The sequence below is a fragment of the Hyposmocoma kahamanoa genome, unplaced genomic scaffold (genome assembly GCF_003589595.1).
Source record: "Hyposmocoma kahamanoa isolate Upper Pololo Valley unplaced genomic scaffold, ASM358959v1 102, whole genome shotgun sequence".
NCBI classification, from domain to species: Eukaryota; Metazoa; Arthropoda; class Insecta; order Lepidoptera; family Cosmopterigidae; genus Hyposmocoma; species Hyposmocoma kahamanoa.
In genome coordinates, this window is record NW_020653337.1 from 11,716,124 (window position 1) to 11,743,532 (window position 27,409).

General features: G+C 35.0%; 1 protein-coding gene across 1 annotated transcript in view; it reads left to right on the plus strand.

The window, feature by feature from the left end:
• The window catches only part of LOC113235419 (LIM domain transcription factor LMO4), a 115,050-nt gene that overhangs the window by 56,300 nt on the left and 31,341 nt on the right, over positions 1 to 27,409 (plus strand). The window contains exons 3-4 of the mRNA XM_026471104.1: positions 18,849 to 19,007; positions 19,503 to 19,689. Of these exons, the coding sequence (XP_026326889.1) occupies positions 18,849 to 19,007; positions 19,503 to 19,632 (289 nt within the window). The 3' untranslated portion in view covers positions 19,633 to 19,689. The remainder of the gene's footprint in view (positions 1 to 18,848; positions 19,008 to 19,502; positions 19,690 to 27,409) is intronic.

The window sequence follows — 27,409 nt, forward strand, 5'->3', positions numbered from 1 at the left end:
AATCACCAGTCAGTCAGTATTAATTAAATAATTAATTTAAAATAAGTGCAATACATAATTAAAAAGAGTACGTTATTGGTCAGGGCTTGCTCGTATGAACACGATAATGATAATACAAATTGTAAAACTTGTAAGAGAATAGAAAAATGCATCTTGACGATACAGGTTCTTTAATTGAGAAAGTTCGCAAAAAGAAGGATGGCGAAAGCTGACCCAATAATAATTAAAATGAACGAAGAGCCGTTCATGGACTTTGCTAGTATGATTTTACGTTTTAATTTAAGCCAAGTTATCAATATACTTTTGTAAGTCGGGAATAAGGAAATAGTAAAATAATGTATTTCAGAATAAATGCAAGAACACAACGCAATTAATTCAGTTCGACCATAGATTAGGTAACGTTCTTTTGCGTACGTTTCATTTTAAGCATGATTGAATGTTTACCTACTAGCTTTGATTATTTTATGGTACACACTTACTTATTAAAGCTATGAAATACCTAGTGAAATAATCAATTAAACAGTAATAACGTAAAATAAAAATTAAAAGACAATGTGACAAAAATGTTTAGACAATATTTAAATGAGAGATAAGAAAGTTAGCAAAGAAACGTTTTGACAAGAGAGGCCTCTTGCCAATGCCAATGTGACCATTTGTCGGAGATGTCTACGATTTGGGCACATTTAATTTTTATTTATTTTCATTGCGGCAGAACATATTTACTTTGTATTAAATGTGGCAGATTTTTGCAGATTTGGGAATATTCAGCAAGTTCTTTATTATTTTTGGGAACAAACTGAAAACTTGTAGTTTTCTGCTACTGCTAATAAACATTATGAAGTGAAATACGTACAGTATGGATGGTATGGATAGGTCTCTTTAATGCATCAATGCACGTCCTCAAATACACTCACAAAATACACAAGATGTCGCCATCCTTCGTTTCGTAAGTGACGTCTTTGTATCGAGTTTCCTTTCCATATTATCCCTTCGTACAACGCCGGCCAAGGCATCAACATGAAGTTATCAATTGATGTTTGTCCTGTGTCATCATCAACTTGGCGCCGTCTGGCATGTTTTGTCAAATATCGACGTCGCAGTGACATAACTGCGGGCCGGCGGTAGAGTAGAGGTAGGAACTAAACGTTTGTTCTCAATGTGTAGATAGTGCATTTACGCCGGAGATAGTGCAATTACGCCTACCTAGCATTGAATGATCAGTTTCCATTTCAGTAATTTAGTGACCAAATTAAATCTGCATAAATGTCGTGACAACCAAATTAGCGTGATTTACGGGGATCTGTTGTTATCAGTCCGTAGATAACATAAATTAATGCTTACTATGCAAAAATTAAAGTCGGAGCCATTGAAATAACAAAATAATAATAAATCCCTCTCCTGCTAAATTTGGTCAAGTGCAGATACGCGCCTTTTACCAATGCTACATTCGCGGATTTGCACTATCCCCGACGAAATGTGTCATTGATATTGGTATCAATGACATTGTCATGTCTTTGGAGACATTTCATTTTTTTTAACTGAAAATTTGATTCTTGGTAAAATTGAACACAAACTAGGTTTTTTTAACATACACTTGAAACTTATGGGCCTTTGAAAAACAATTTTCAAAGGCCCAAAAGTTTCAAGTGTTTAATTTTATCACATTTATACAAAGATACCAACAAAATGAAGAACGGTTATAGTCTTATTACGACTCTGGTCATCCTCAGAAGGCATGTTCTAACGCCGTCGTCGAGCTGAAGCTACGAACATGAAACTCAAGATAAATTGACGAGAGAAATCGATCTTGTCCACATATCAGTCTTTGTTACAAAATGGATAGACAGCTCTTAATTGAAAGATCCTGTTGCTTTGCATGCGCTATGGATTTGGATATACTTACATACATGTTTTAACCTATATGTAAGATATATAATTAAATTTTATCGTGAATCAATTTCCGTACTTGGGGATAACGTGCGGAAAAAACGACACTTCATGGGGCAGAATTACCGGCACTTCGACACAAAAAAGAAACCTTATGTGATAATTCGATAAAAACTGACCAACCTCTTGCCCCTTGCGCATTACCCAATCCTAATTAAATACCAAAGTAAACTAATTCGTTTTCATTGTGATCGAGTGCGGTAGCTTTCATAATAACAGCCAGAATGAAGAGGGGAATGATTGCGGGGAGAGAGGGAGGAGTAGGGACGATGTGATGTTAATTAATAACGTCTGTCTCACGAGCGCTAACGACGCCGTCACGACTACATTATTTAGCCACCTGATTAGTTCGCAGGAGCACCCAGCCCGCAGCTCTAATTAGCGAACGTGTACTGTGTCCATTATTAACAGTTTTCCCGGACAAAGATGTGTGGCAGGTATGATTGACATTGTTGTAAGTTGCAAAATTAAAAATTTTGCGTTCTTTATTTACTTATTAACCGACTTCAAAAAAAAGGAGAAGTTGTTCGACTGTATGTTTTCTTTTTTTTTTTGTATGTATTTTACGCGATAACTCATTTGTGAACGGATTTTGATGATTATTTTTTGTTGAAAAGAGGGTACCTCAGTAGTGGCCCCATTTAAATTTGAAAAAATATTCCACCTCTAAGGCTGGCAAACTAGCTGATAAATCCGGTTTCGCACACGTAAGCGATTTCAATAAAACTTGTCAAATAGATGTAATTCCACGAACTTTTGAGGTCGGTTTTTTTAGAACTCTGTACTGAGATTACGTTAAATAGCTATACCACAGTGCATTTGTATATTGTAGTATCTTTTCTAAATAAGGATAAACTTGGACTTATCCATAACAAATTTACGTGATTTTGCAGATTTATCAGTATTTTGTCATTATCAGCCAATATCAAAGGCGCATTACTTTCCTAACTTAAAAATGAAAATCCTGGTCGCCCTATAAACGTGAACTGGGTTCAATTTGATTTGTAACTGCACTATCGCTAATTGGCAGTAGTTTGTAATTGATGACTGCCGCGCGCTGTGGTCCATGTGAAACTATCAAATGACATACCTCATTCGAAACGCTGCCTGCACTTGTCCATTGAAGTCTACTTTGGTTTGCATTTCCTCTTTGCAAGGAGAGCTTGAACAACTTACATTGTGAGTCTTATGAACGATATTCATTACGGAAGTACGAAGTCGAATTATAAGGGAAATTAATTGAAAATTCTTTTCGTTTGCGCAGAAATTGGTTTAATCTGTCTATTTAATCGTACATATTTTGGAAGCTGTAACAGATTCAATTCCGTATTCACGTTTTCACGCAATGAATGCAGCTGTAAAACAAAAGCGATCCGGTTTTATTTCTATTCTATTATTAAAACGTTTAATTTGGGGCCTCAGTTTTACATACAAAACGATCAAAATGCAATCTCGCCGGGCCGCCAAAATAGGAAACCTATTCGAAATTGATATGGGAGAAGCGCGCAGTGTCACATCACGCGCGCTGCCTCGTAAACGGTACCTGGCTGGTTGCAACACGGCGAAACGCAGCACCGCCAAAACGAAATCTTATACCTTGTATCATTGTTACAAAGCTCAAACTAGAAGTACTCTGAGACGTGTTAGATGGGCAGACGAATTTTGTTAATAAATAAACGCAGTATCCGCCGTCCGACTGCCAGTCAAAAAAATAGTAAAAATCGCCTCCGGCTGAAAATTTGGCGCAAGCATGACAGCGGCGGCTGGCGTGACGTACACAAATCATTATTCGATAGCCACCACTGGCAAAGGAATTTTTAATAATGTTTACTAGGCCAGATTCAGTTGGTGTCTGTCGTGGCTTCCACTTGCAAACAATATGATGGATCATATTTGAGATGTCCATTCCTCCGATTTTTACTCTCTATTGTTGAAACCTTTTATTTTCTGTATATTCTCCATGTTTTAACAATATTAATTGACTTTTGCACTTTTATTTTTTTGTCGTTTTGTTATTGGTGTAATCTACGCTTTTGTTCAACATCACCGTCATAAATACTTATAAGCAGGGTTCGAAATTTTAGCAGCAGTAGAGCTCCTTGTGAAAAAGTTCGTCCAAGGAAGTACTTTTCTTATATATTTCTGCCGTCAAGCAGTATTGTGAGCATTATTACTGTATTTCGGTTTTGAAAGGTGAGGGTGCTGGTGAAATTATACACATGCACATGGGACTTGTCCACTTATAACCTCAAGGTGACGGGCGCAGTGGCAGTACTCTACGATCTTTGTAATTCAAAGCACTGAGTGATATGGACAGGCGTTTGTTCGTTCCATCACGATATTATATTTGTATAAAAAATATCCAAATATTTATATTCTTTGATAATTATCAAAGAATATAAATATTTGTACGACATAATTATGTCGTACATATCCTATAATTAACTATGCTGATTCAAAGTTTTGTCTATGTAATTTTTGACTAAAAATGACAAACTTCGAGAAGACTAAATGAACACAAAAAAATCTTTAGGGAAACAATATGACTTTTTTAGACTAACATTTGATACGTTTGGGTACCTACGTCTACGATACAAATACATGGCACGACGTTACTAGTGGTGACATTATGTTGTTCCAATTATTATGACAATTGTCACTTCCAACTCTGCTTATTAAGTACACCTTGACTATTACAACTTATTAAATTATTACACGAGCCAGTTGTAGAACTTCATGAGATATAGAACTGTCCTGGCAAGCTTCACATAGAGCAGTAAATTAAAATAATATAGAGGCAATTAGCGCATGCTTACTAAGACGATGAAATCGTATCAATTAAGGGGAGCACTCAGCAAACTCGAGAGTCGGTGCTTAGCTAGTTATAGGTCTCCCGTCTGATCTTAATTAACCTCATGTGTTAACCTTGCCATAACTATGAGACACGCTCCTCGCTCCCACTCCTCGATATTAAGTCGTATAACAGACGTGTGCCACTACCGATATGCAAATTTATGCTCAACTTATTGACAGATTAATTAAGTGCCAAAGCGAACGTAATTTGTTATTAATTCCTTTAAATTACTATCTCTCTCATTCGAACTGAACTATCGGCACTAAAATTCAATTGTAAAACATAAACTTGTATCGATTTACGTAAACTGTATACAATGCTAAAGGACGGCACTAAAAGTCTTTGGTACTAAAATGGAAGTAGTTTTATTGTAATGACAATTTTATTTGATATTGTCGAGCTACAAAATAAGAGGGGAACACTATTACTGGTGTGTCTTCCCAAAGTGCTCTATTCAGATCAATCACAGTAAATGTACGAGCAATTACCGCAGTGGCAAGAGATTGTATTATCCGATGGGTAACCTTACCTTGATAATAATCCACAGACACATGAATGCTCTCAGGCCCAATAAAGCGTATCCACAATAATGATGGGAAAGTATCCGGAGCGCACCGCAAGTACCAGCGGTCACCAGACGCGTCTATTTCGAAACTTTCTAATACCTAGTTCATCAACAAATTCATTATGTCGTAAAAGAGCGTGCGCGAGACCAAAATATCGCGGGACTCGTAAAACCGCTCGTAAAGACGTTTGTTTACTAATTCGAGTGGGGCAGGTGGGGCGAGACCGCAGCACGCGAGGGATGCTGCTAATAATAATAGTATTAACACGCCACGAATAAAATGCAAAGGATTGTTAGGTGATAGTGTAAAGTCGAGTCGTTAATAAGTACGGGTGAAGTCGTCGCGGGTCTCCAAATTGCCTCCTCGGCAGGTCGCAACTTTTAACGAGGTGAAATTCCCGGTCGGAGCCGGCGAGCCGTCGACGTCACCGTCGTCGCCTCAACGCAACCTGTTCGTTAGCGCAAAAACGGGACACGCTAACGCGCGATTAGAATACACCCCCACCCGCCGTTAGGGGCACAATGAGTGCAACAATTTGCTTGAGTATCTACAATATGTGATTGATATACATTATTATGAAGTTAGTTTACGAAAAAAGTTGTAGCATTCATATAAACAGTGAGGAAAATGTTAAGTCGTTATGGATGGCAAGTTCTTTTATGAAGATGAAAAATAAAATAAGCACAACATTTGTTAAACCTCTAATTGAAAAATGGGATGAAAAGAAAGGTATGTCATTCATTTTTACTTTTATTTGTTCATCAATTTTTTATGTATAGGTGACTTTTTAGTCACCATTCAAATATGATCTAAGTATTAGGTATTACTGAGTATATTCCATTATTTAAATAAAATTGCTAGGTCAAATTTGCAGAATGAAATCATTTTCCCGTAAAAATTATCAATTCAGCGTAGTTAGGATAGTTGACGTAAAAATAAGAATTAATAATAATTCTTAATGATAAATTATTAAGATGAACGTACCACATTTTGAGACGATTGAATGCCTTTCTTTCAATCAAGAAAGGAGCGACGCATGTATACAAAACAAATATGAACAGAACTAACATAACATCTATTTAGAATGTTTTCTTAATTTGTCAACTCTTAATTAAGTAATTTCGTGTTTAATTTGCAACTTTTAAAAAAGGAAATCTAGACGCTTTTAAAATTTACATAAGTAGTTGTGATGTGGGCATCTTTAATATTCCATAATTGCCATTTCAAAATTTTACTCCTCCCAGTATGTCAAAGCCGTTCGCCGAAAAGATGTTCCCTCATTTGTGGCGGGCTTTCTCTGCGCTGTTGTCACATTAGCGAATAACTGGCCAAGTTCGATACGTTAATGATGTCGGCGAAACGTCTATTAGGAGGAAAAAACTCTTTGTCCCGGCACCCGCCCGCCTGTCCCCGTACCCGATAACCGCCATTTGTTTCGTGTATTTTAAATTATGCGATAAATTAGCCACAAGTTTGTGTCTGGATTTAATGAGACAATTTTTTTTGCAATGTGCCATATGCACTATGGGTTTTAAAAAGGAGAGTAGAGGTACCTTTTGGCGTACTCAGCGTGACGAAATATATAGATACTTAATAAATTACACATTTGAACTCGTGTCGTGATGACGAATGTTACGTTTTATTATGGCTATTTTTTCTTCAAAGTAACGCGAAACGCAATATTTTATTAGTATAAGAAATTAAAATTTTAAAGAAGTGTTTTGAAATAACATTGATGCTAATGGCGCCATTCTAAAACAATTGAAGGTCAGACCAGTTAATTTGTTATTTTAGTTACAGAAGTAACTAACTACACCTTATGCAAACGCAATAAGGTCTACAAAACTTTTCATTGGTCTACCGAACAAGCGGGTAAGAAAATTGAGTTCATGTTTATTCATAAGCCCGCCGATTGTTTGGATATAATCTACAACGGAATCTACTTAACAGCAAGAAACTCATTTTTCAACTTCATAAATTATCGGCCGATATCTGGGGCTATTTTCCTCTTGCCGTAATGAGGTTGTAAACAAAACTGTCTAATTAAACTCCTTAATCGCGAAACTCAAACGGTAACCGCTTTTAAAACAAAACCTCGCAATTTTCAGAGCGACCACCGCGTAAATAGCCTTCGTTATATCGGAGCGGCGATCGCGGCTCATTACCTTCGCCCCCACTCCATAATTAGGCACCCTTCCGTCCGCCCGCGCCCGTGTCCCTAGCCTGTCGGGATTGTTTTCTAATAATTCCTTTATTGCCTTGCACGTTAATAATAATCTAATTATCTTATTGTCCCCACTAACCAGTAATGAATTCATATTAATAAATCTCTATAATATTTTTGTAGCAATTCTAATATACAGTTTAGAAAATTAGTCATATCGTTATTTCTTCATAAATCTAAATGTAGAATTCATATACACCTTTAGCTATACGTACCTGCTAATTTGCGTCAATTTCACGATTATTTCACGCTACTCCACACCAGGGCGATTTAAAGTACTAAGTTTAAATCGCTCTGGTGTGGCCAGTATGATCTGGTATCCTGTCTAATTGAAGGAATTTTTCTTTGTTTGGTCTTTGTATTAATAATTATAGCAAACTAGTAAGCAATTTTAAATGACTATCATGGTAGTAAAACATCATAGTATTAATTACAATCAATATACTAAATCTATTTTAAAAATATATATAAATGAACGATATGATTTCATAGCTTCCCAATTAATCGATGCGACTCAGAAGAAATTCAAATTGACTCTCATTTCCTGTGGCCCGCCGCGAGAGGGCACGCACGAAGCACCTGTGCATTGCATCCGCCCTGTCCAATTACTTCTCCTTTTATCTTAAACAAAGCGCCTAAGGATCGTTACTGTACGCTAAAGAGATTCATTTATGACGTAAAGTTATTACATGTGGCTTCCTAACATCTAATTAACAGACTATTGTTTTCATTTCGTAATGGCATAATTTACATAACTAAACCGAAATACGACATTCCTAAGTGTGTTGTTACAAAAACAATTGCTAAATGATGGGTTTAGTGTCGTTGTTTATTTACCCTACTTCGTCTTTACAATATATATACGTACTTTAGATAATACTTTATTGTACTTAATTAACTTTACCAAGGTTTTTGTGTGTACAAGAGAATTTTTTTAGCTCTACTTAAAAACGACAAAATGACCAGTGGACTGAATAGCAAAATAAACCATTAAAATAATTGCTCCTTATAGTAAAATTTAGGCGCTATTTATAAAAATTAATCTTCATGCGTGAACAGCCACCCTTAGAGGTGGATGACTTTCTTCAAAATGAAATGGGACCACTATGGAGATTCCCTCTTTCCAACAAAAAAAGAGTCATGAAAATCGGTTCACAAATACCGGAGTTATCGCGTAACATACATACAAAAAAAACATACAGTCGGACTGAGAATTTCCTCCTTTTTTTGAAGTCGGTTAAAAATACGAAAAAAAATAAAACAAATTCCAAACATAAAAATTACACAGAAAAAAGATATATGAAAAAGATCTGTCGCCAACACAACTCTTTTTTTAAACACCCCTTGTTCTAACAATTTCAATTGTGATTCTATGACATAATGATCCCCGAAACAGGATTGTAATCTATTAAATGTATTTCTGCTTTGTGTACTTTTTTATTTTACGTATGTGGAAAATTGTAAAGGAATAATTTTTAAAACATTTTTCCAAGATAAGTGTCGTAAAGAAGACTGAGACGTACGGTGAACTAGCGGCCTCTTAGAATAACTAGTAGCCCAAGGAGCACACATTATACGCCTTAAAACTGTTATATCTATAAACAGTCTTACTATGGTATTGATTTAGATAATAGTTCTCTATAAATGGTTTTAGAAAAAAGAAATTGTTCTTATAGACTTATTTCATTCAAGTCAAAATTTTAACACCTTAATACCAAACAACTTAATTAAGTGTAATCTCTCTTAAGATTTACTCTTATAGTCCTTATTTTAAGTTCATCTGTAGAACAACTGATTATTTTTAGTAAAATTGTTCTATACACTTCCAGTAAAGTCTATTAATACTCTAAAAACTAGTGTTCTTAAGTTTATTCTAGATACATTTAATATATAGACATTCTGTAGTGTTTGTACTTATTGACAAACACGTTATAGCGCGTCTTCAGTAGATTCTATTTTAAAAAATACTGCAATTAGGGTTTTTACTATATTGGACGTTGTAAGAGTTCATGTAAAATGGATAAAGTAAAGAATATTAAAATATCTAGTGGAGGTGGTGAACCTTGGATATTAAGTCACATCATTCGATACAATCAGCGTTGCCAATGCCAATTGTTCAAAATCCCCAAAAACCACGGTTAAAATCCTCAAATTTTGGAAGAGCAAAGTTCATATTCCCCACATCTCGAATTTTCATTATTTATTAGAAATACATCGCTTAAAAATATAATAAAAAATTAAGAAACTCAAAATGTAATAATCTATTACGTTTGCTGTGAATGTAAACAGAATGTAAAAAGTAAAACTAATTATAAAATTAGATGACCTTAAATCGTTTATTTATTTTAATAATAATAAAAACGTACACACTCAACATAACCCAGCACTAGGGAAACCCTGTGTCGCGGGTGCCATGGTCACACACGTAGACAACCACAAATTACACCCAAACTCACGAGATAAATAAATGTAGGCCATACAAGTATTTCTCCCGACCCGGGAATCGAACCTGAGACCTCTGCATGGCAGTCTGGCACGGTAACCGTTCGGCCACGGAGGCAGTTATATTAATTAGATTCAACATTCATCTGTAATCAGTCTGAACAAAAAATCATTTTCCTTTGCCTTACAAAATTAAGTAAATTGATTATTTGTTGTGCATTTGGTGACACTATGTTAACGTTAGAAATAATCAATGAGTTTCGACCTATATTTAATATTTAAAGTTGACGAGTGGTAAGTTGTGGTGTGGAAGTACCAATTGCTCGGCTTTGTTTATCAATAGCTGATTTCGTTTTGCTTCATACCGGGGACCGGCCTAAGCGGGAGAAAGAATCGCGAACTCAACACGCACCGACTGGTAATTTTACAATTCAGAACCAAGTGCTCTAATAATAATTGTATTGAAGCTGCTTGTTAATAATACGAGGGATGTGCGATGTTGAAAAACACGTCGATATAGTCCATCACAGTGTTTCTAACAGTAACGATCAAACTAGCTATGTATCAGCAATTGATAGATTAAACAAAATGATGAAATGTTAGAATCCCCACATTTTCCTCACATAGCACCAATCCCCACAAAATCCCCAATCTATTTGAAAGTCCCCACAATTTGGGGAATTCCCCACAATTCGTAATTCGCGCCCGGGCCGGTCATGGCCGGCATTTGTTTGTTGACAAATAAATAAACATTGTGAAGTAATTCCGTGTTGTGAAATGATAAAAATAATTGAAATGAGCGCGTAAACTACTGCACTTCAATGTTGTGTATGTGTATTGTGCCGTCTATCAATAGAATACAGTGAAATCATTGTGTGAAAAGTGGTTGGCGTGAAGAAATAACCTCAATTTTGTAATGAAAATTTTATTTCTTCCAACGTAAGTTAGGTATGTCATTAAAATATTCCTTATATTTATATGATAGGGAATTTATCCACCTTTCTAGTCATATATAACACATTCCATATAATTATACAGAATAAGTTTTTTTGCGATAAATAGGATTTTTTCAATTATTTTTTTGACCTAGTGTTTTGAAAAGTTTTTTTATGGCATAATACGCTCACTATTTCCTATAACTTTATAAAGGTTTTGTAATACTGTCAAAAAATCGCTTAGAAACATCGCGTTTTGTAGACAATCATAAAAACTTCATAGGAGTGAATGTTCTTCTACGAGATCAACTACACTAAAGCAAGTAAAAATAATCTTTTCGTATTTTAAAGTTATCTATAGATAAAGCTATAGACAAAATGCTGTCTTTTGAAAAAAATTTTAAATTCTTATCGCCATTTTTATTTTTAAAGAATGACTATGAAGTAGCCGAGAAAAAATTCTTTTCTTTTTAAAAAGTAAATTCAAGTTGAAATTAGCTTGAAGAAGCCTAGAACTTCTTGGAAATGGTTTATTTTGTATATTTTAGCTTTCTATCAATATTTAAAACCGAAAATCGATAACTGTATTTTTATTAAGTTTATATTTTATACATAAATATTTAAAATTTAGCGAGCGCATTACTTTTATGGCAGGTTTTACATCACTTTTCACAATGTATTTAAAGTCACACGTCAATTTGCGCTTTCTAACCGATTAAACATTGCACGAAAAAGTCAGAAATATTATATCTAATTTCGCCATGTTGCAATTTTGATAGTTTATGTTTTGTAAACCATTAAACTTGAAATCTATTAGTGTTAAGAGAATTGCGTCTTATCTTTGTAACGCTTTAGTAGTTTTGGTTTTAAAATAGCATTACTAAGAAAACTATCATAGACTATAAATTATCTAAAAACTGTCTACAAGACCAAATAAAAACTGTCTACATTCTACAAATGGTCTTGTAGCATTCTAGAATGGTTACTTGAGAAAAAAGATAAGAATCACTCTTAACACTAACTACAGATAGTTTCTCAAAGCACTCTTGTGATCTACTAATAATGTTGTGCCCACTTTTACTTTAAATTATCTAGAAACCTTTTTCGAGATATCTTGAGGGATTTTGAACTCTTAAAATATTAAATCGAATTAAATTCTATTAGATATCTTATAGTATATATTTAGATATGGGTGTGCTGCTTGGGGTATCATGTCAACTAATATGCATTCCGCTACTAAACATAGATCTACTCTGAAAAGACGATTCATATAGTCCACTATGGATTTCTTTCCGTTTTATAAACAAGTGAAACTCGGGTTTCCAAAACAGTCGAAAGACTTTAACTCGAACCTCGTGCATAGAAGGCAAACTTTCTTCCATGTAGACTAACACTGTTTTAGAGCACCTACAGATTTTTATACGTGGGTAGGTAACAATTAACTTGTACCACAGAGTATAATAGAATTTTATACAAACTAAACTAATTACAAGCGATGAGTGATGGAGTGCAAACCAAAACCATCCATCTACATCGTTGCTACAACGTACACATTTCTTAACTTGAGTACTCTTAACGGTTATGCAATAAGACTCAAATTACCTTATTGAAATTGATTAGATGATACTGAATGCAACTGATTTTAGAGGCCGATGGCGAACACTATGAGATCATTTTAAAACCTATTCTCATTTTAATAATGACCATTTCAGCACGTCTTCGCACAGCCGTCTCTACAAATGTCGCACTGTAGTAGATAAAATCTGCGCACGCGGCGGATCGCCACCTATTTATTTATTTATTTAATCAGTCTGAACGACGGACAATGTGCCATTGTACCGGAGATTTATTGTGCACCGGTCATCTGTAATGGACCGATGGATTCTTGTTTAGACAGATAAGGATACGGTGCAACGATTAATTGCTCGTTATTTCGATACTTTCCACTTTCAACAGACGTTTAGCGATCTCTAGTGACGTGTTTATGAGGCTATGGTGTTAAGAACCACTTTAAAACTGTTTTACAATGAACAAAAAGTAGAATCGTTATTCACGAGCTTAATTGATTTTATAATCTTTTAAAATTGTTACCGGTTCTTGCCTTTGGGCGTTAACTAATGAATATGATGGTAACAACGATAATGAAGAACATTAAAGCAAATAAATTTATAAACTATTAATTATATAATCATACAACAATCTTTTTAAATAAAATGCGATTCAGCAAAAACTTTATTGTAAGTATAAATATATTGTTAATTAAGTCGTGAAAAACTACAATGTGCCTGTTACCATGTAAAGTTATAACCAATATGGCAATATTAGCTTTTTATTTTGCATTTATTAAAACTATTCAGTAAATTAGCATAGAAATGGGTTCGATGGCTAATCGGTGCGATGTCAAAAATGTTTAATTAAAAAGATTGATGCTTACCGGCGGAGCGGAGCACCAGAAGTACAGTGGAGTTGCAAACTTATCTAATTAGTTAGCGGCGGGTGGGGCACACGGCGGCGGCCCGGCGTGGGGCACCTGCCCAGGCCAGGGGCGAGGACGCGGGGCGCAGCGGGGGCGCAGACGAGGGCAATTAGCGGTGATAGTCGATTAGCTCATCGTGCGAGTGCGGCTTTTGACAAGTGTTCCCACTAATAAATTATTGTTTATTCATGTTACAGATAATTAGACTAATTAATTGCAAATTAAAGCTGATATGTTTTATGTCACCGCAAGCTGTAAATACCGCTAAGCAGATTGTTCGAAATGTTCTTCGGTGCCGAAATAATGCTGATAATACTTTTGATTGGTCGTTAATGTTAAATTAAAAATATAATAGAAAAATTTCAAGTTGAGAAATAGCTGTTGTTCGAATATTGGAATGACGTCTGATAAGGCCGGTATAATGTAATTTAATTGGGAGGGTATGAATTTGCATAGAGTGCGATGGCAACACTTTACATGGCGCGTAAATGAACCCTCCTCCCCTCCCCTCCTTTAGCTACAATATAAAAAATTAAACATATTTTATTCTGTCCTGTTAACCATATTTTTAGAATGTGCTATTACTATTATTATTATTATTATTAAAGGCGTACACGCATATTTTTCATGAAAAGAGTTTTATTAAAAACAATATTTCCATGAATGTTTTAAAAAAATGTGTAATTATTTTTGTTTTTCAACTTGTACATACTTGAAGTAGTTTTACTCGCATATTACAAATTAATTTAACGAAATCACGTCCTTTTTTTACCCCAAAATTAATAGTTGTGGCGTTAATAGTTGTGACTGAACGTCTTGTTACGTTTTATATCGGATGTACTCTCCATTCTATAACATTTTGTAGGGAGCCAAAAATTGCAATGCTTGGGCAATTTTCAGGTTAGTTTTCTCTACCTAATTTCAGTGGCAATTTTTATTATTTAAATATTCTAGAATGTTATCATGAAGTATTATTTAATATTTCTCGTTACTATACTTGAATACTTAAATAATCAAAAATGCCACCGAAGTTAGGCAGATTAAACTAACCTGAAAATTACCCACTTACTAAACCGACTGTTGTTGCTCGGGTTGTTGTTGTATGCAAAAAGTTTAGTGCACCACTGCCTTGCTTTGATTTAAAACAGTGCTTAAACAGAAATACAGAAAGCAGTTTTGTCGACTAATTTAGTGCTAGCCCGTGTGAATTAAGGTTACTTCAAAAGATCGATTAGTGAAAGTTTAGTAATAAATTTAGGGGACTTAATGTGGAAATAATGAATGTTCAGGACAAGTTAATTTATATTGACACTAAAATTAATTTGAAAAGTTAATGTTCACTCAATCGTGATTTTCTGTTAATTTATACCGAAGATAAATTATGGAGTTTAAATTGATATCTTATTGTAATATTTATTATTAATAAAGTATACAAGTGGAGAAGATTATCGACGAACTTAATAATGAAAGTACTAGGTTAATTTTGTACTAGAATTAAGATTATGTTCTAATTATATACGCAATAGTAATACCTACACCCGTGCATCTAGAGACTCTCAACTTACTTATAATTTAAAGGCAAATAAGCCTGGTCGTAAGTATTTCTATTTATTTCTATTTATTTATTTCTATAAACTTTAAAAATATTACATACAATGGTTTCTTTACACCCCTAAACCTATATTGGTTTGTCTGGGTGCTGCACAATCCTCTTATTAATAATACAAAATAATTACAAGTAACACGGTAATTCGCCCGCGAACACTTAATTACCGCGGAGATGATGTGCACTATGATGGTTGGGTGCACGTATTGACAGTCGACATTGACTCCTCATTAATGGGGCGACCACATCGCCCGCCGGACGAGAGCTCCGCCTTTAACACCGTACAGTTTTTCCACGCTAGTTGTAATAGTTTCACAAAACGGCCACCACCGAAGTAGAACAAGGCGTTTAATTAAAGGACGCTCACCTCACAGTTGTCGGCCGCTCACGGGCTCATCGCATGCGCCTTAATTAGTTTCAGACCGCCCTAACTGGCTTATTTTGTTTTTCTCGGATAATTTTTAATTAAACGCTTGATTAAAATGAAAGTTTGCGTAAGTAGCGAGCGAGGAACAATCGAGCCGGAGTTTAGGATAATGAATTGATGGTGTTACTTTGCTCGCTTGCCTCGCCAGGGACTTAATTAAAAATCGTCGATAGTGTATAATGAAGAGTTTGGAACGAGTTTGTATGGTAGTTAACGTGGTAGCTCTGTTGTTTTACATGTCAAATTTAAATACTTATTGGTTCCTACGCGGATCCGGATAATTAAGTTCTAGTTTCAGCTCGCCACTGGCTCAAAATTAAACTTTTTTTATCTTGAAAATTCTATTAGTGAGATATTATAAATATACGAAGTTACTTTGCAGTTTCATAGAACCTGGAAACAAAACAACGAACGTTTATAATACTAAGCCTACAGTCGAGGATCTATTGGAGGAGGAGAATCTATTTTTATTATTTAAGTATTCGAGTACGTTATCTTGAAATATTAAAAATGTTTCACTCGAGTATTAAATAATACTTCATGATAATATTTTAGAATATTTGAATAATAAAAATTGTCTCCGAAATTAGATAGAGAAAACTAACCTGAAAATTACCCAGTCGTTCCTTTTTTGATTAATGGCGAAAAATTTAAGAGTGTCGCGACTAGGTTGATTCACATGCGGCAGGCTAGACTGTCGGACGGCACTCGGCATGTGTCATTAGCGAATTCTTGGCTTGTCGTCACCATGCGCCGCTAACGAGTTCGCGCTAACGACGTGCTAACTTGATACACCGACAACGACGCCGCCGCCTGTCCCTGTCCCGTGCTCGCATCATGCATTGTGATTATACCATTATGACGTTTATTAACAAGCCCTGCTCGACTATACAACACATTATAAATCGCACGAAAATTGAATTATTGCACGTAGTGGGATTGTTTCGCTTTCCTCTACTCTTCCTTTTTCCACGGAGTGGGATTGTTTCACCCTCTTGTACTCTTCTAGTAATAACGCAAGTGAGTATATATTAAGAGGTATTTTTCTATTATATATAATAGTTTTGTTGTTTAAAATAAGCCTGCTTGATAAGTTTAAATATTTTCTTTTATTTGTACTTCGGGGGTGGCGTTAAAAGCTTTCTAATCCACTCATAACTCCTACTAATTGAGAGTTAGTAATGATTTGGGAAGATTATTTTCCTTGTGTCTATGCGATAAATAGGATTCCCGAAGCAACAAGTTAGATATCCCATTCCCGGACGCATCTCGGTTATATTGAGAGCTATTCGTCTCCGGGACCCGATCAGCCCCCGCGCCACCCCCACGCCCCGCCACCTATCTTCACCTCCGAAGAACTACTTATATTACTTTTCGTAGCAATTTTCATATTATATAAAAGCTGCTTTTATCGTTCTGATATTAGTTTGGAAAGTTTTAAAAGGATTTTCGCACGAAAGCAACCAAGTTTAATGCCGTTAAGTAGTCTTCCTCGTCTTAACAAAAGGATGGAGCTGGAAAAGTTCCCAGGTATAAAAGTTTTTAACTATGGATACAACAATCACTCATCCTCTTCGAGTGTTAACTGATTTATCCTACACCTTTACCTTCTGAATTATGTGCTCCTAATGTCGAGATGAGGGCCGAGACCCCTAGCACCTGTATTCCTCTACCCATACTCCTCTAATGATCTCGTCGAGAGGTTTTAAATTATGTTCCTCATACAACAATCCGAAGTCGACACGTACACAAACGTACGACTTGAGACGTTCGCTTAATGAATAAAATAACGTGTCAAGATACAGTCTTCATCTTAAATTAATGAAGATTCACGGCAACGTATTCAATTTTACACGTAACGAAGGCAAATAAAGTTCGGCTAGGTACGGCACGAGACGGGCGCTAAACTTCCCTATATTATTAAACTCTTGCTAAACACACATTCGTTAATTAATATCGCTCTCAAAGGATACTGAAGTTGGTCCCAATAACAAATTCTTAACGAACTTCTTACACATCTAAAATTGCAACCCCTGGACTGAGAGTCAAAACTAAGCTCTTTATCAGTTTCCTAACCCTTCGTATTTCAGAAAGTTGATTAACAGTACGTACAAAATTTACGGTCCAATAAATAAAACAAATTCACATGTCCTTCACAAACAAATCTAATGGATCCAACGGATTAATGTGATTGCTTACTTTGCGTCTTGTTTGCGATATTAATTCCAAGCGACTCATTTAATTAATTTGTCCTGATTAAGTACGTTTCAGCAGTTCATTTTGTAATCGAGATGCAGTGAAATCTGCTATGCTTATCAATCTTTTTGCCATATGAGGTATTTCTATTTTTATTTGGGACCGTTACCGATGTCGGTGTCGGTGAATCAGGCGACTCCCGCGGGCGTCCAACACAAATAGATTCGTACATGTTTATCTTGGCTCGGTTTAATTAATTTTACCTTCATACACCGATACTGTTTGTCGGGCGTTCCTTAATTGAAAACTCTCTTACCGGAGTAAATGAAACGCAATCCTATTTGCTTCAAATGATTGAAGCGAATTTATCTTTGAAGACTTTTAAAATTTATCTTTTCCTTTCGGTATATCGGTTCGTTTCAACGTTGGCAGTCGGGTCGGAGATGCGCCCGTAATTAAAATTTGATTACTCGGGGATTGTTATTGCAAGCTGTAAATAACGCCCGGCCGCGACGCTAATAGCGACTGTAATAATGGCTCATTAAATATTAAATATGGTTCTTAAACTGTTATTAACTGGCTTATATTCACTTCCCAAGGATGTCACTTGTACGATTGATAATGTGTACATGACTAAGTGTTTGTTTACGGATTTATTGAGTAAACTTTAAACGATTTTTATAAGAACTAACTACTCTTTAACTTCAAGAAGTTCTTGTGTTTCTATATGTAATGATACTATGTAATAATTGAAAGTCGATTACGTAATACTGATACGGAAAATACCTAAGAAATTATATAGAAAGTAATTTATGACACTTGTCACTGTATGTAAGTTTATTTTACGCAAATACTCGGTTCTGATTTATGGCCCGCCTGTGTCGCTGTCGTTACTCCGTTTTATTGACCATTTATCAACGTTTAACGAGCAAGAAATAGATAATCGTAATATAAGATAAAGCACGATTGCTGGTGAAATTTACTACTATTTTGTTATTGAAATTACTTTACTGTGTTTACCTGCTCTTACCAGTAAATGTTTAAAAAAAGAATTTGAAATCATAACCTAAAACAATTAGTTAAAACGAAGTTAAGTAATTAATAAAAATAATCTTTATATGCACTAAGTATACATATATCAATAATTGTAGACATAATTGTAATACTTGTTACAGAATGTTTGGTTCAGGCGGCGCGTGCGCAGCTTGCGGACAAGCAATACCGGCGAGCGAGTTCGTAATGCGGACGAATGCACCCCAGCAGCCACTTCACGTCTTCCACATAAAATGCTTTGCCTGCTCCAAATGTGGATCACACCTTATGCAGGGGGATAGGTAAGGATAACTTCAAAATATTATATAAGATACCTGTGGCATCATCAGAAAAACCTGAACTAAAAATCTCTACCTCACGAGAATTATTAATAACGGAGGATGAGGTGTTGCTGCTGCTATGTGCATACGCAATGAAGACTATGTTTAGCGGAACGTTTAATATTTTTTGCATTTTGTACGTTTTGTAGATACCAAACTTTTCAATAGATAAATACTTGAAAACAGCGGCATCCACATAGAGTTAATTTATTTAAGGGCTATGTGTATGTACTCTTCTATGTTTATTTACAAAGAGCAACCTTTACAGTTTGTTACTAATTCTTACAAAATGAGTAGAAGATGGTAGGAGAGTAATTTGGTTACATAAGGAATAAAGATTATTAGAGTTTTAGTATAACTCCTCCTGTCAGTGATTTAATTTCAAAACATTTACTTTACACGCATAGTCAACTTCACGTTCATCTTTTCTTTTTACGTAAAATCTTTAAAATTCAGGTATTACATGCTGGCGGGATCACTAGTCTGCGAGCAAGACTGGCAGAAACTGATGAAGACGGCAAACTCAACGCCAGTCGCGCCTGTGCGCAAGGGCAAGGTGGGTCGTCCGCGTCGGTCGCGCGAATGAGCGCAGCCTGCGCCCATGCCGCCCGCGCACCATCACTCACACAGGGATTACGAGGAGGTAAATCTAAAAAATAACATCTCGTTTATTAATAACATTCCAATAACAGGCATACCGATAAAGTAGAAATCGCAACGAATACATTCGAACCAATGTTTTTAAAAAAAACTTATTGTCGATAGACGTTAGTGATACCGGAACAACTCAACAGATTAATCAGGTTAAGGATGAAATTTGGTGGACACACATTTTATAATCTTAATTAAAGCCGTGGTAACCTAACTCAAAAATATTTTGAAGTGTGATTTTCGCAAAAAATATTTTTGGTAACTGGTAAACGGATCAATATTAAACGAGAGACGGCGGAACGAAACAAAATGAGAAGTTTGTAGTTAAGTTAAAGGTAAGTATATAGTGCTTGTAATTTACAGTATAGAAAAATAATTTATCTCAATTTTTATAATCAACTAACATGAAACATTACAGTCAACCTACATTTATTAGATTTATTTATATAATATAATCACACTCTTGGTCAAAATGGACCAACAATGTAAAATGAATGGATGTTAAAATGGTCTTGGACGATTCAGATAGCGGCTTTGGATCAGCAAACAAGGAAAATGAATGTGGTAAATGCAAAATAAATCATTATAATAAAAAAAGTGATTATTAGACACAGTCAGGGTGTGCGGTGCCTTATTTGGAATTCAGAAACGTACTCAAAATCCAGACATTTGCGATGATTGTCTTATGTGAAGAACATTTGTTTTTATTAATCAGTAGGTTTGTTACCTAAAGTAAGTATTATGTGTCTTTCATTGTACTTTTTTATTTGTTTAACTTCAGAGCCTATTGAAGACCAAATGACGACCTCGTGGTCCAAATTACAGAACCAGTTTGCTAAATTGGATCAAGCTCGGATCTCACATTTTCTTGATTTTTTAGACGTCCGTAATAATTATGTTGATTAATGATTAATAAATGCAAAATCTATTAATTGTTGTTACATGACGTTTGTAAAAATTTAAAAAATTTATATTTAAATCGCGTTTGAAAAAAAAATGGTCCAAATAACCATGTTTTCCCCCCACTAGTTTCGCAAGAGTATCCCGAAATTTTATTTTATTGGATGTACAAAACAATTTACATTCAGAGGAACATAATTATTTCAGATACAATTTAAGGACTTCATCTAGAAACCGAATGTACGTACATACAGCGTTCTTACGCAAAACGTAAACATGTTGGCATACGGATTACAAAATAACCGCTTAACATACACAAAAAACAGTCGAACTTTCCACCTCCTCCTTTTTTTTAAGTCTGTTAAAAAACCGACCTCCAACGTTTGTAGAATTACGTCTATTTGCCAAGTTTTGTTGAAATCGGTTAACGGAAAGTGGGTGTAATCCAATAAACCGGATTCATCTTCTATTTTGCCTTAGAGGTGGAACACTTTCTTCAAATTTGAATTGAACCACTACTGAAGTACCCCTTTTCCAACAAAAAAAGAATCATCGAAATTGGTTCACAAAATGTCGGAATAAACCCTCCTCCTTTTTTTGTAGCCAGTTAAAAAGTAGGATTATAAACTTAAACTAATGCGAATAAACACTAACACATACATTAATATGACAATAATATTGTGAAGACAAGTCGAAGTAATTGAGGAAATTGGTACGAATTCTACGAAGATTGTTGTCGGAAACATCAATAATATAACCTCCAAGATTTTGATGTTAGTAAATCATTGTAGATTCAGCAAATTCTAGTCAAAGGATATACTATTAAAAGGATATACTATTGTACAGGGTCAAGAGCACGTCAAGCTTGACACTTAAGATTTAAATCGAACTCTATGCCGCTTACGATAAGAACGGTCCAAAGTTCAAAGTGTCAAGCTTGACGTGCTCTTGACTGTACTATATTCAATTTTACTCTTTCATTTATCAGTGCACAGCGCCCATTTATCATTTCATCTCGCTAAGATACCGACTCTATTCTCGGCGCATAATAGAGGTTACAAAATCGCAATCTCGAGCAAGTCTCTATCAAATAATAGATCAATATCGATGTTAATCGGTTACTTTATTCGAAACCAAGCTTTAATGATTATAATGTCATTAATTGATGACTATATTCGAATAACGGAATATAAAAATAATATACTTTATCAGCAATGTGTTCGATGACTTACAAATATGTAATTGCGTGCTTAATTTGTTTGGTACCTAGTTAAAACGAATTCCTTGACATGCTAAATAAGTGCATTTTGTCTTTGTAACAATATGGCATAATTTCCGCACGCTTTCAATGTCAGCACAGCCCGGCAATAGCGACTTTGTTTAGAATTGTTGTGCAAAATTCGAATAGAACTATTCTTGTCTGGTTTTTTCAGATTTATAATAAGTAGCATCGACATTGCTATATTAAGAGGGGGCGATGATGAATTGAATTACTTAATCGCACAACTTGCCTAACTCTATCGAAGATTTTGTGAGCTTGCTGATTCCACATAAGTGTTAACCTGATCTTGGCTACTGTTTCAATGGTTTTACGATATTGCGATTTCAATTTGTTTCGAATAGTTAGGATTTATCGTAACATGGTGACAACGCATATTACACAAGATTTATATGGCGAACGGCTATGGAGTGGAATTTCCTGCATGTAGCTATAACTTGGACTTTTCAAGACGAGAGTGAATAGGCGTTATAGGTGTGAATGCTCCATCGTCAACCTCATCGTCACTGTCCAGCAGGTGAGATGGATTTCCAGTGAGCACTTATTTTATTAATTTTTTTTATTAATTATTTTGGCTTGGATACAAGTCCTTTGAGCCATGTCTTCGTTTAATTATGTTTCTGTAAATATGGCCGCCACAAAGAAGATAGGCAATTTGAGGCGGCGTGCTTGGATTGACTCGGGATTCCTTAAAACGGGCCTATACGGGTATTTTAGTTCGAGATTCGTATAATTTCGCGTTTTAATCTTCGATTAAGTCACAATAGCACTATCCTATTCCACTTTAAACTAGATTTCACAAAATAATTGAAAGTCAAAATAAAAACGACACTTTTCCCTCCAAAAGGTCCAGAGCGAATATTTTTTTATTAAAATAAAGTATGTTTCAGTATTAGAGATGTGATCAGTAAAGCAAAGTACGCAAATAAGTGATACAATTGAACATAAAGCGTAAAAAAAGTATATTTCAGAATTAGAGGTGTTATCAGTAAGGCAAAGTACACAAATAAGTTAAACACATGAACATAAAAAGTAATTATAGCAATATTTATAACGCATGATTGCTGACAAAGCGCACTAATAATCAATTTTTGCTAACTTTGCCCATCGGCATTGGCCAAAGTCGATACTGTTCGGACAATGCTGATCCCACACAACGTGGTCATTGCCTTCAATATACACAAGGTATTAAATATCTCCTATATCAGATGTAGAAATACGATGCTTTTAATTTTAAATCATCATAAATAATGTCAACACATTACTTTACTTACAATTGTTGTATTGTTTCTCAGTGTCAGAATTATTGTAGATAGCTTCTGGAAAAAAAATTAACGTATTTAATTTTATACAATTAACAATTTTTTTATACGAAATAAATTTATATGATATAATATGATAATTTTACTTCGCTTGAGCTTTATTCATCTAAGTTTTCGACCTTTTATTTTACTCGTCGTGACCAAGTTGATTGTGAAATATTTTAATTAATTACACTATTGTCACCTTATCTCCTTATAGCTACGATTTAGTGTCCGTCATTAAACTGGCTAAAAACAAAATAGCAAATAATCTACACGTGAACTTGTAAAAAATATCTATGAATATCAAAAACTATAGCCACATAACTAAATCATAGAGAACATTGATAGGCTTTATTTTTCCTCGTACAAGTCACAAACGCGTCTTTAATATGTTTGTTCAAAAGTTGACCAAAGTGTTGTACGTATATTTTGCGATAATTTCTGACGTTTTTACTATTAGGGAAGAAACTAAACTATTCTAAATAAATCATTAAAACGAAAAACACAACTAAAAATATAACTTTTATAAGATACACACTTGTTCTCGCCCCATAAACACGTGTATAATGCTTCATGCACATCAGAACGTAACATAGTCTTGTATTTTTATTGTAATTATACAACCTTGAATCGCTTGTAATAGAAACTAATACATAGTATATGTTAAAACTTATAATAGTTTTTTAGTTAAACTGCCTCTGTGGCCGAACGGCTACCATGCCGGACTGCCACGCAGAGTTCCCAGATTCGATTCCCGGGCCGGGAGAAATATTTGTATGGCCTACATACTTCTCTCGTGAGTTTGGGTGTAATTTGTGGTTGTCTATGTGTGTGTCCATGGCACCCGCGACTCAGGGTTTCCCTAGTGCGGGGCTTTGTAGAGTGTGTGCGTTATTTATTCTTTAATTGATAATTAGGTCTAGGAACTTTATAAATTGTTTGTTACACAAAGAAAAGACGTTAAAACACATGATCTTTTACAGTCAAAACTGAATTTGATTTAAATTCAGTGAGTCTGTGTTTTTCGGTATTAGTTATAAAAAGAGCAGAGGATTTAAATTTAGTTCAAAATCAAATTCTAATTTCATTTTGAACTAAACGATTGTTATCTACACTATCGTTGAGTACAGCATAATAATATATATATTTAAGTTGCGAGGAAATTAATGAGGACCTGTCAACGTTTGTCTTTTCTAACTGAACACGAAAGGAGTAGAAGAAAAGAATTTAAATTAAATTAAGTTCGTATGAATCGATGCCGCTGTTATTTATATTGTAGTTTAATTTAATTGACTACATCAAAGAAAGTATTAGACTGAAAATAACTAAATTTTTTTTCATTACGGAGCAAAATGACGTTTACAGTGATATTATACATTTTGGGTGTAATTTTAAATTATCATGTAATTGTTATCAGTTTTTTTAAGCTCTGTGTCGCGTGTGCCATGGACACACACACATTCAAACACTAATTGCACCCAAAGTCACAAGTCACAAAGAGTTCGGCCAGGGAAGTACTGCCACCTTACCTATTTCTACCGCCAAGCAGTAATGTTAGCATTACTGCGTTCCGGTTTTGAAGACTAAGGTTGCTGGTGAAATTACTGGCACATGGGACTTGTCAACTTACTTGTCAGGGTGACGGGCGCAGTGGCAGTGCACCTCAGACTTTTGCGATTTAAAGCTCTGAGTGGTTGCACAACTATTATGGCAGCTTACCATCAGGCATACATGACTCGTTCGTCCCGTCACCTTGATATTACCTTGATATGACCTTGATGATAAAAAAAAAAGAGAAATGAATGTATTTTTCCCGATCCGGGAATCGAACCCCGGACCTCTGCGTAGTAGACCAGCATGGTAACAGTTCGGCCACGGAGGCAGTTATAGTAATCACATATAGTCATCATAAAAGCAGCATTATTACGATCATTCTTGGTCTAGTGTTCAGTTTTTTTATTTTATTGTAGTATTCGATTTTTTTTATTGTGCAATATTATTTATTAAACGAGTATTGTACCGTGAATTATTATTGAATAATAATTACACGACGATACACTTGAATATTTAAATAATGAAATTTGCCACGGAAATTGGGTAGTTAACACTAGTCCGAGAATAGAGTAAGATATAATTTTGCAGAAACGCATGTCTCTAAAAATCTCTGTATTTTTGATAGATGACAGTAATTATGTTTTTTCATTTGCTACAATTTTGGTTGCAGTCTAACGACTCGAATATTCAATTTACAAACAACTAAATGTGACCTCTGTGTTTATTGTACATTTTTATGAATCGTAATTTAAATTCAAATTAAAATTAGACCGTTTATTGCGCAAGTGTGTTTTGTAGCAGTAGAGCACCTTGTGAAATAGTTCGTTCAGGTATGACACACACACACACACACAAATGTGAGGCTGGTGAAATTACAGGCATATGTGACTTGTCTTGTCAACTTATGTCTCAGGATGACGGGCGCAATGGCAATGCTCCTCAGATCGTTTGTGATTTAAAGCTCTGAGTGGCACTGCAACCGCTACGGATAGGCGTGTCGCTTACCACCAGGCGCACGACTTGTATGTCACTTGGTAACATAAAAAAAGTGTCACCAATAGTCAATCGATAGTCGATATAATATATAAATAGTATTAGTAAAACGTTCATAATGTAGCAAGTATACTGTTCAATTTTATTGTAACTTGTAGTATTGAAATTATATTGTTTTGTATTCGACAAAATGATGTATTTTACCAAATAAGTTTAAAGAAGTTAAATAGGCCGTAGACTAGATGGAAGCCAGTTTACGTAGATACATTTTAACAAACGTTGATAAAACTAATTTAGAGCGGATAAGGCTTAATTAACCGTACTCGTTTCAAGCGAGCGGCAATTTGCTATTGTCAACTAGCGATAAACGGCTAGGTGCCTCGTAAAAAGACTCATATGCGTTATATTGTTTCACCAATTTCACCTTTGGAAGTCCTGAACACTAAGTGCGCTTTTCACATGGTTATTTTATTAATTTGATGTGCTATTACACTGTGATGCTTTCTGCAAACTTTATGCGATTTTTGCAAAAATTGGTGATGGATATTTCTAAGAATGGTGACGGATATTCCTAAGAAGTATAAAAAAGATAAAAGATATTAAATATGTTATCTTTGTGTTTGTATTACATAACAACACAAAGAAAAATTCCTTCGATACGACGGAATAGCTCTGTTTGTAGCTCAGTTATAGTTGACAGAGCGGTAGCCATGTTGTTGATGCTGGTTCGAGTCCAGTCGCATCGAAGGAATTTTTCGTTGTTTTTGTATCAATAATAACAACAAACTAGTGGAATATGTTCATAAAAATAGATGAATATTATGACAGTTTATTTATCATGATATTCAATAAAAATAATGGTTTTTGTAAAATCTAACTGCCTCCGTAGGGGAACGGTTACCATGACGGACTGCCACGCAGAGGTCCCAGGTTCGATTCCCGGGCCGGGAGAAATATTTGTATGGCCTACATTTATTTCTCTCGTGAGTTTGGGTGTAATTTGTGTTTGTCTATGTGTGTCCATGGCACCCGCGACACAGGGTTTCCCTAGTGCGGGGCTATGTTGAATGTATGCGTTGTTATTATTATTAATAATAATTATTATTATCATTATTATTATTAATACAAAAATCGAAAGGAATTTTTTCTAAGTGTTCGATCTTTGTATTAATAATTATAACAAACTAGTGGAGCAATTTCACAAAAAAATAATTGAATATCCATTCAATACAAATTTATTAATAATAGCGATGAAATTGTTTTTCGACGCTAACAAGAAGCTAGAAGCGCTAGAAGTTATCATAAATACTCGTCAAACTAAAAACCGCATCATTTATTTGCCCAGCCGACACAGAGTCCTTATTCACTGCCCATTGCCAGTGTAGTACTAGAGAAACATTTTGCATTCTGCACAATACCACTATTGCACGATTGCAGGTCCTTTCAGGGCTGTTAAAAATTCACGAGTCATAAGCGAAACGGGGTGGCCGCCACCCCCCGTGCTTGCTATTTGCCTTTATCTATACTCTCTTAGATTCTATGAGACGTACATTCGAAATAACCTACTTACGTATTAGTTTTTTACGAAGTTTAGGTACTAGTGCTAATACCGTAAAGATGAGTATCTGATGAGTATTTGGTACAGAAAAATACAGTCATAAATAAATAGAATCATAACCGAC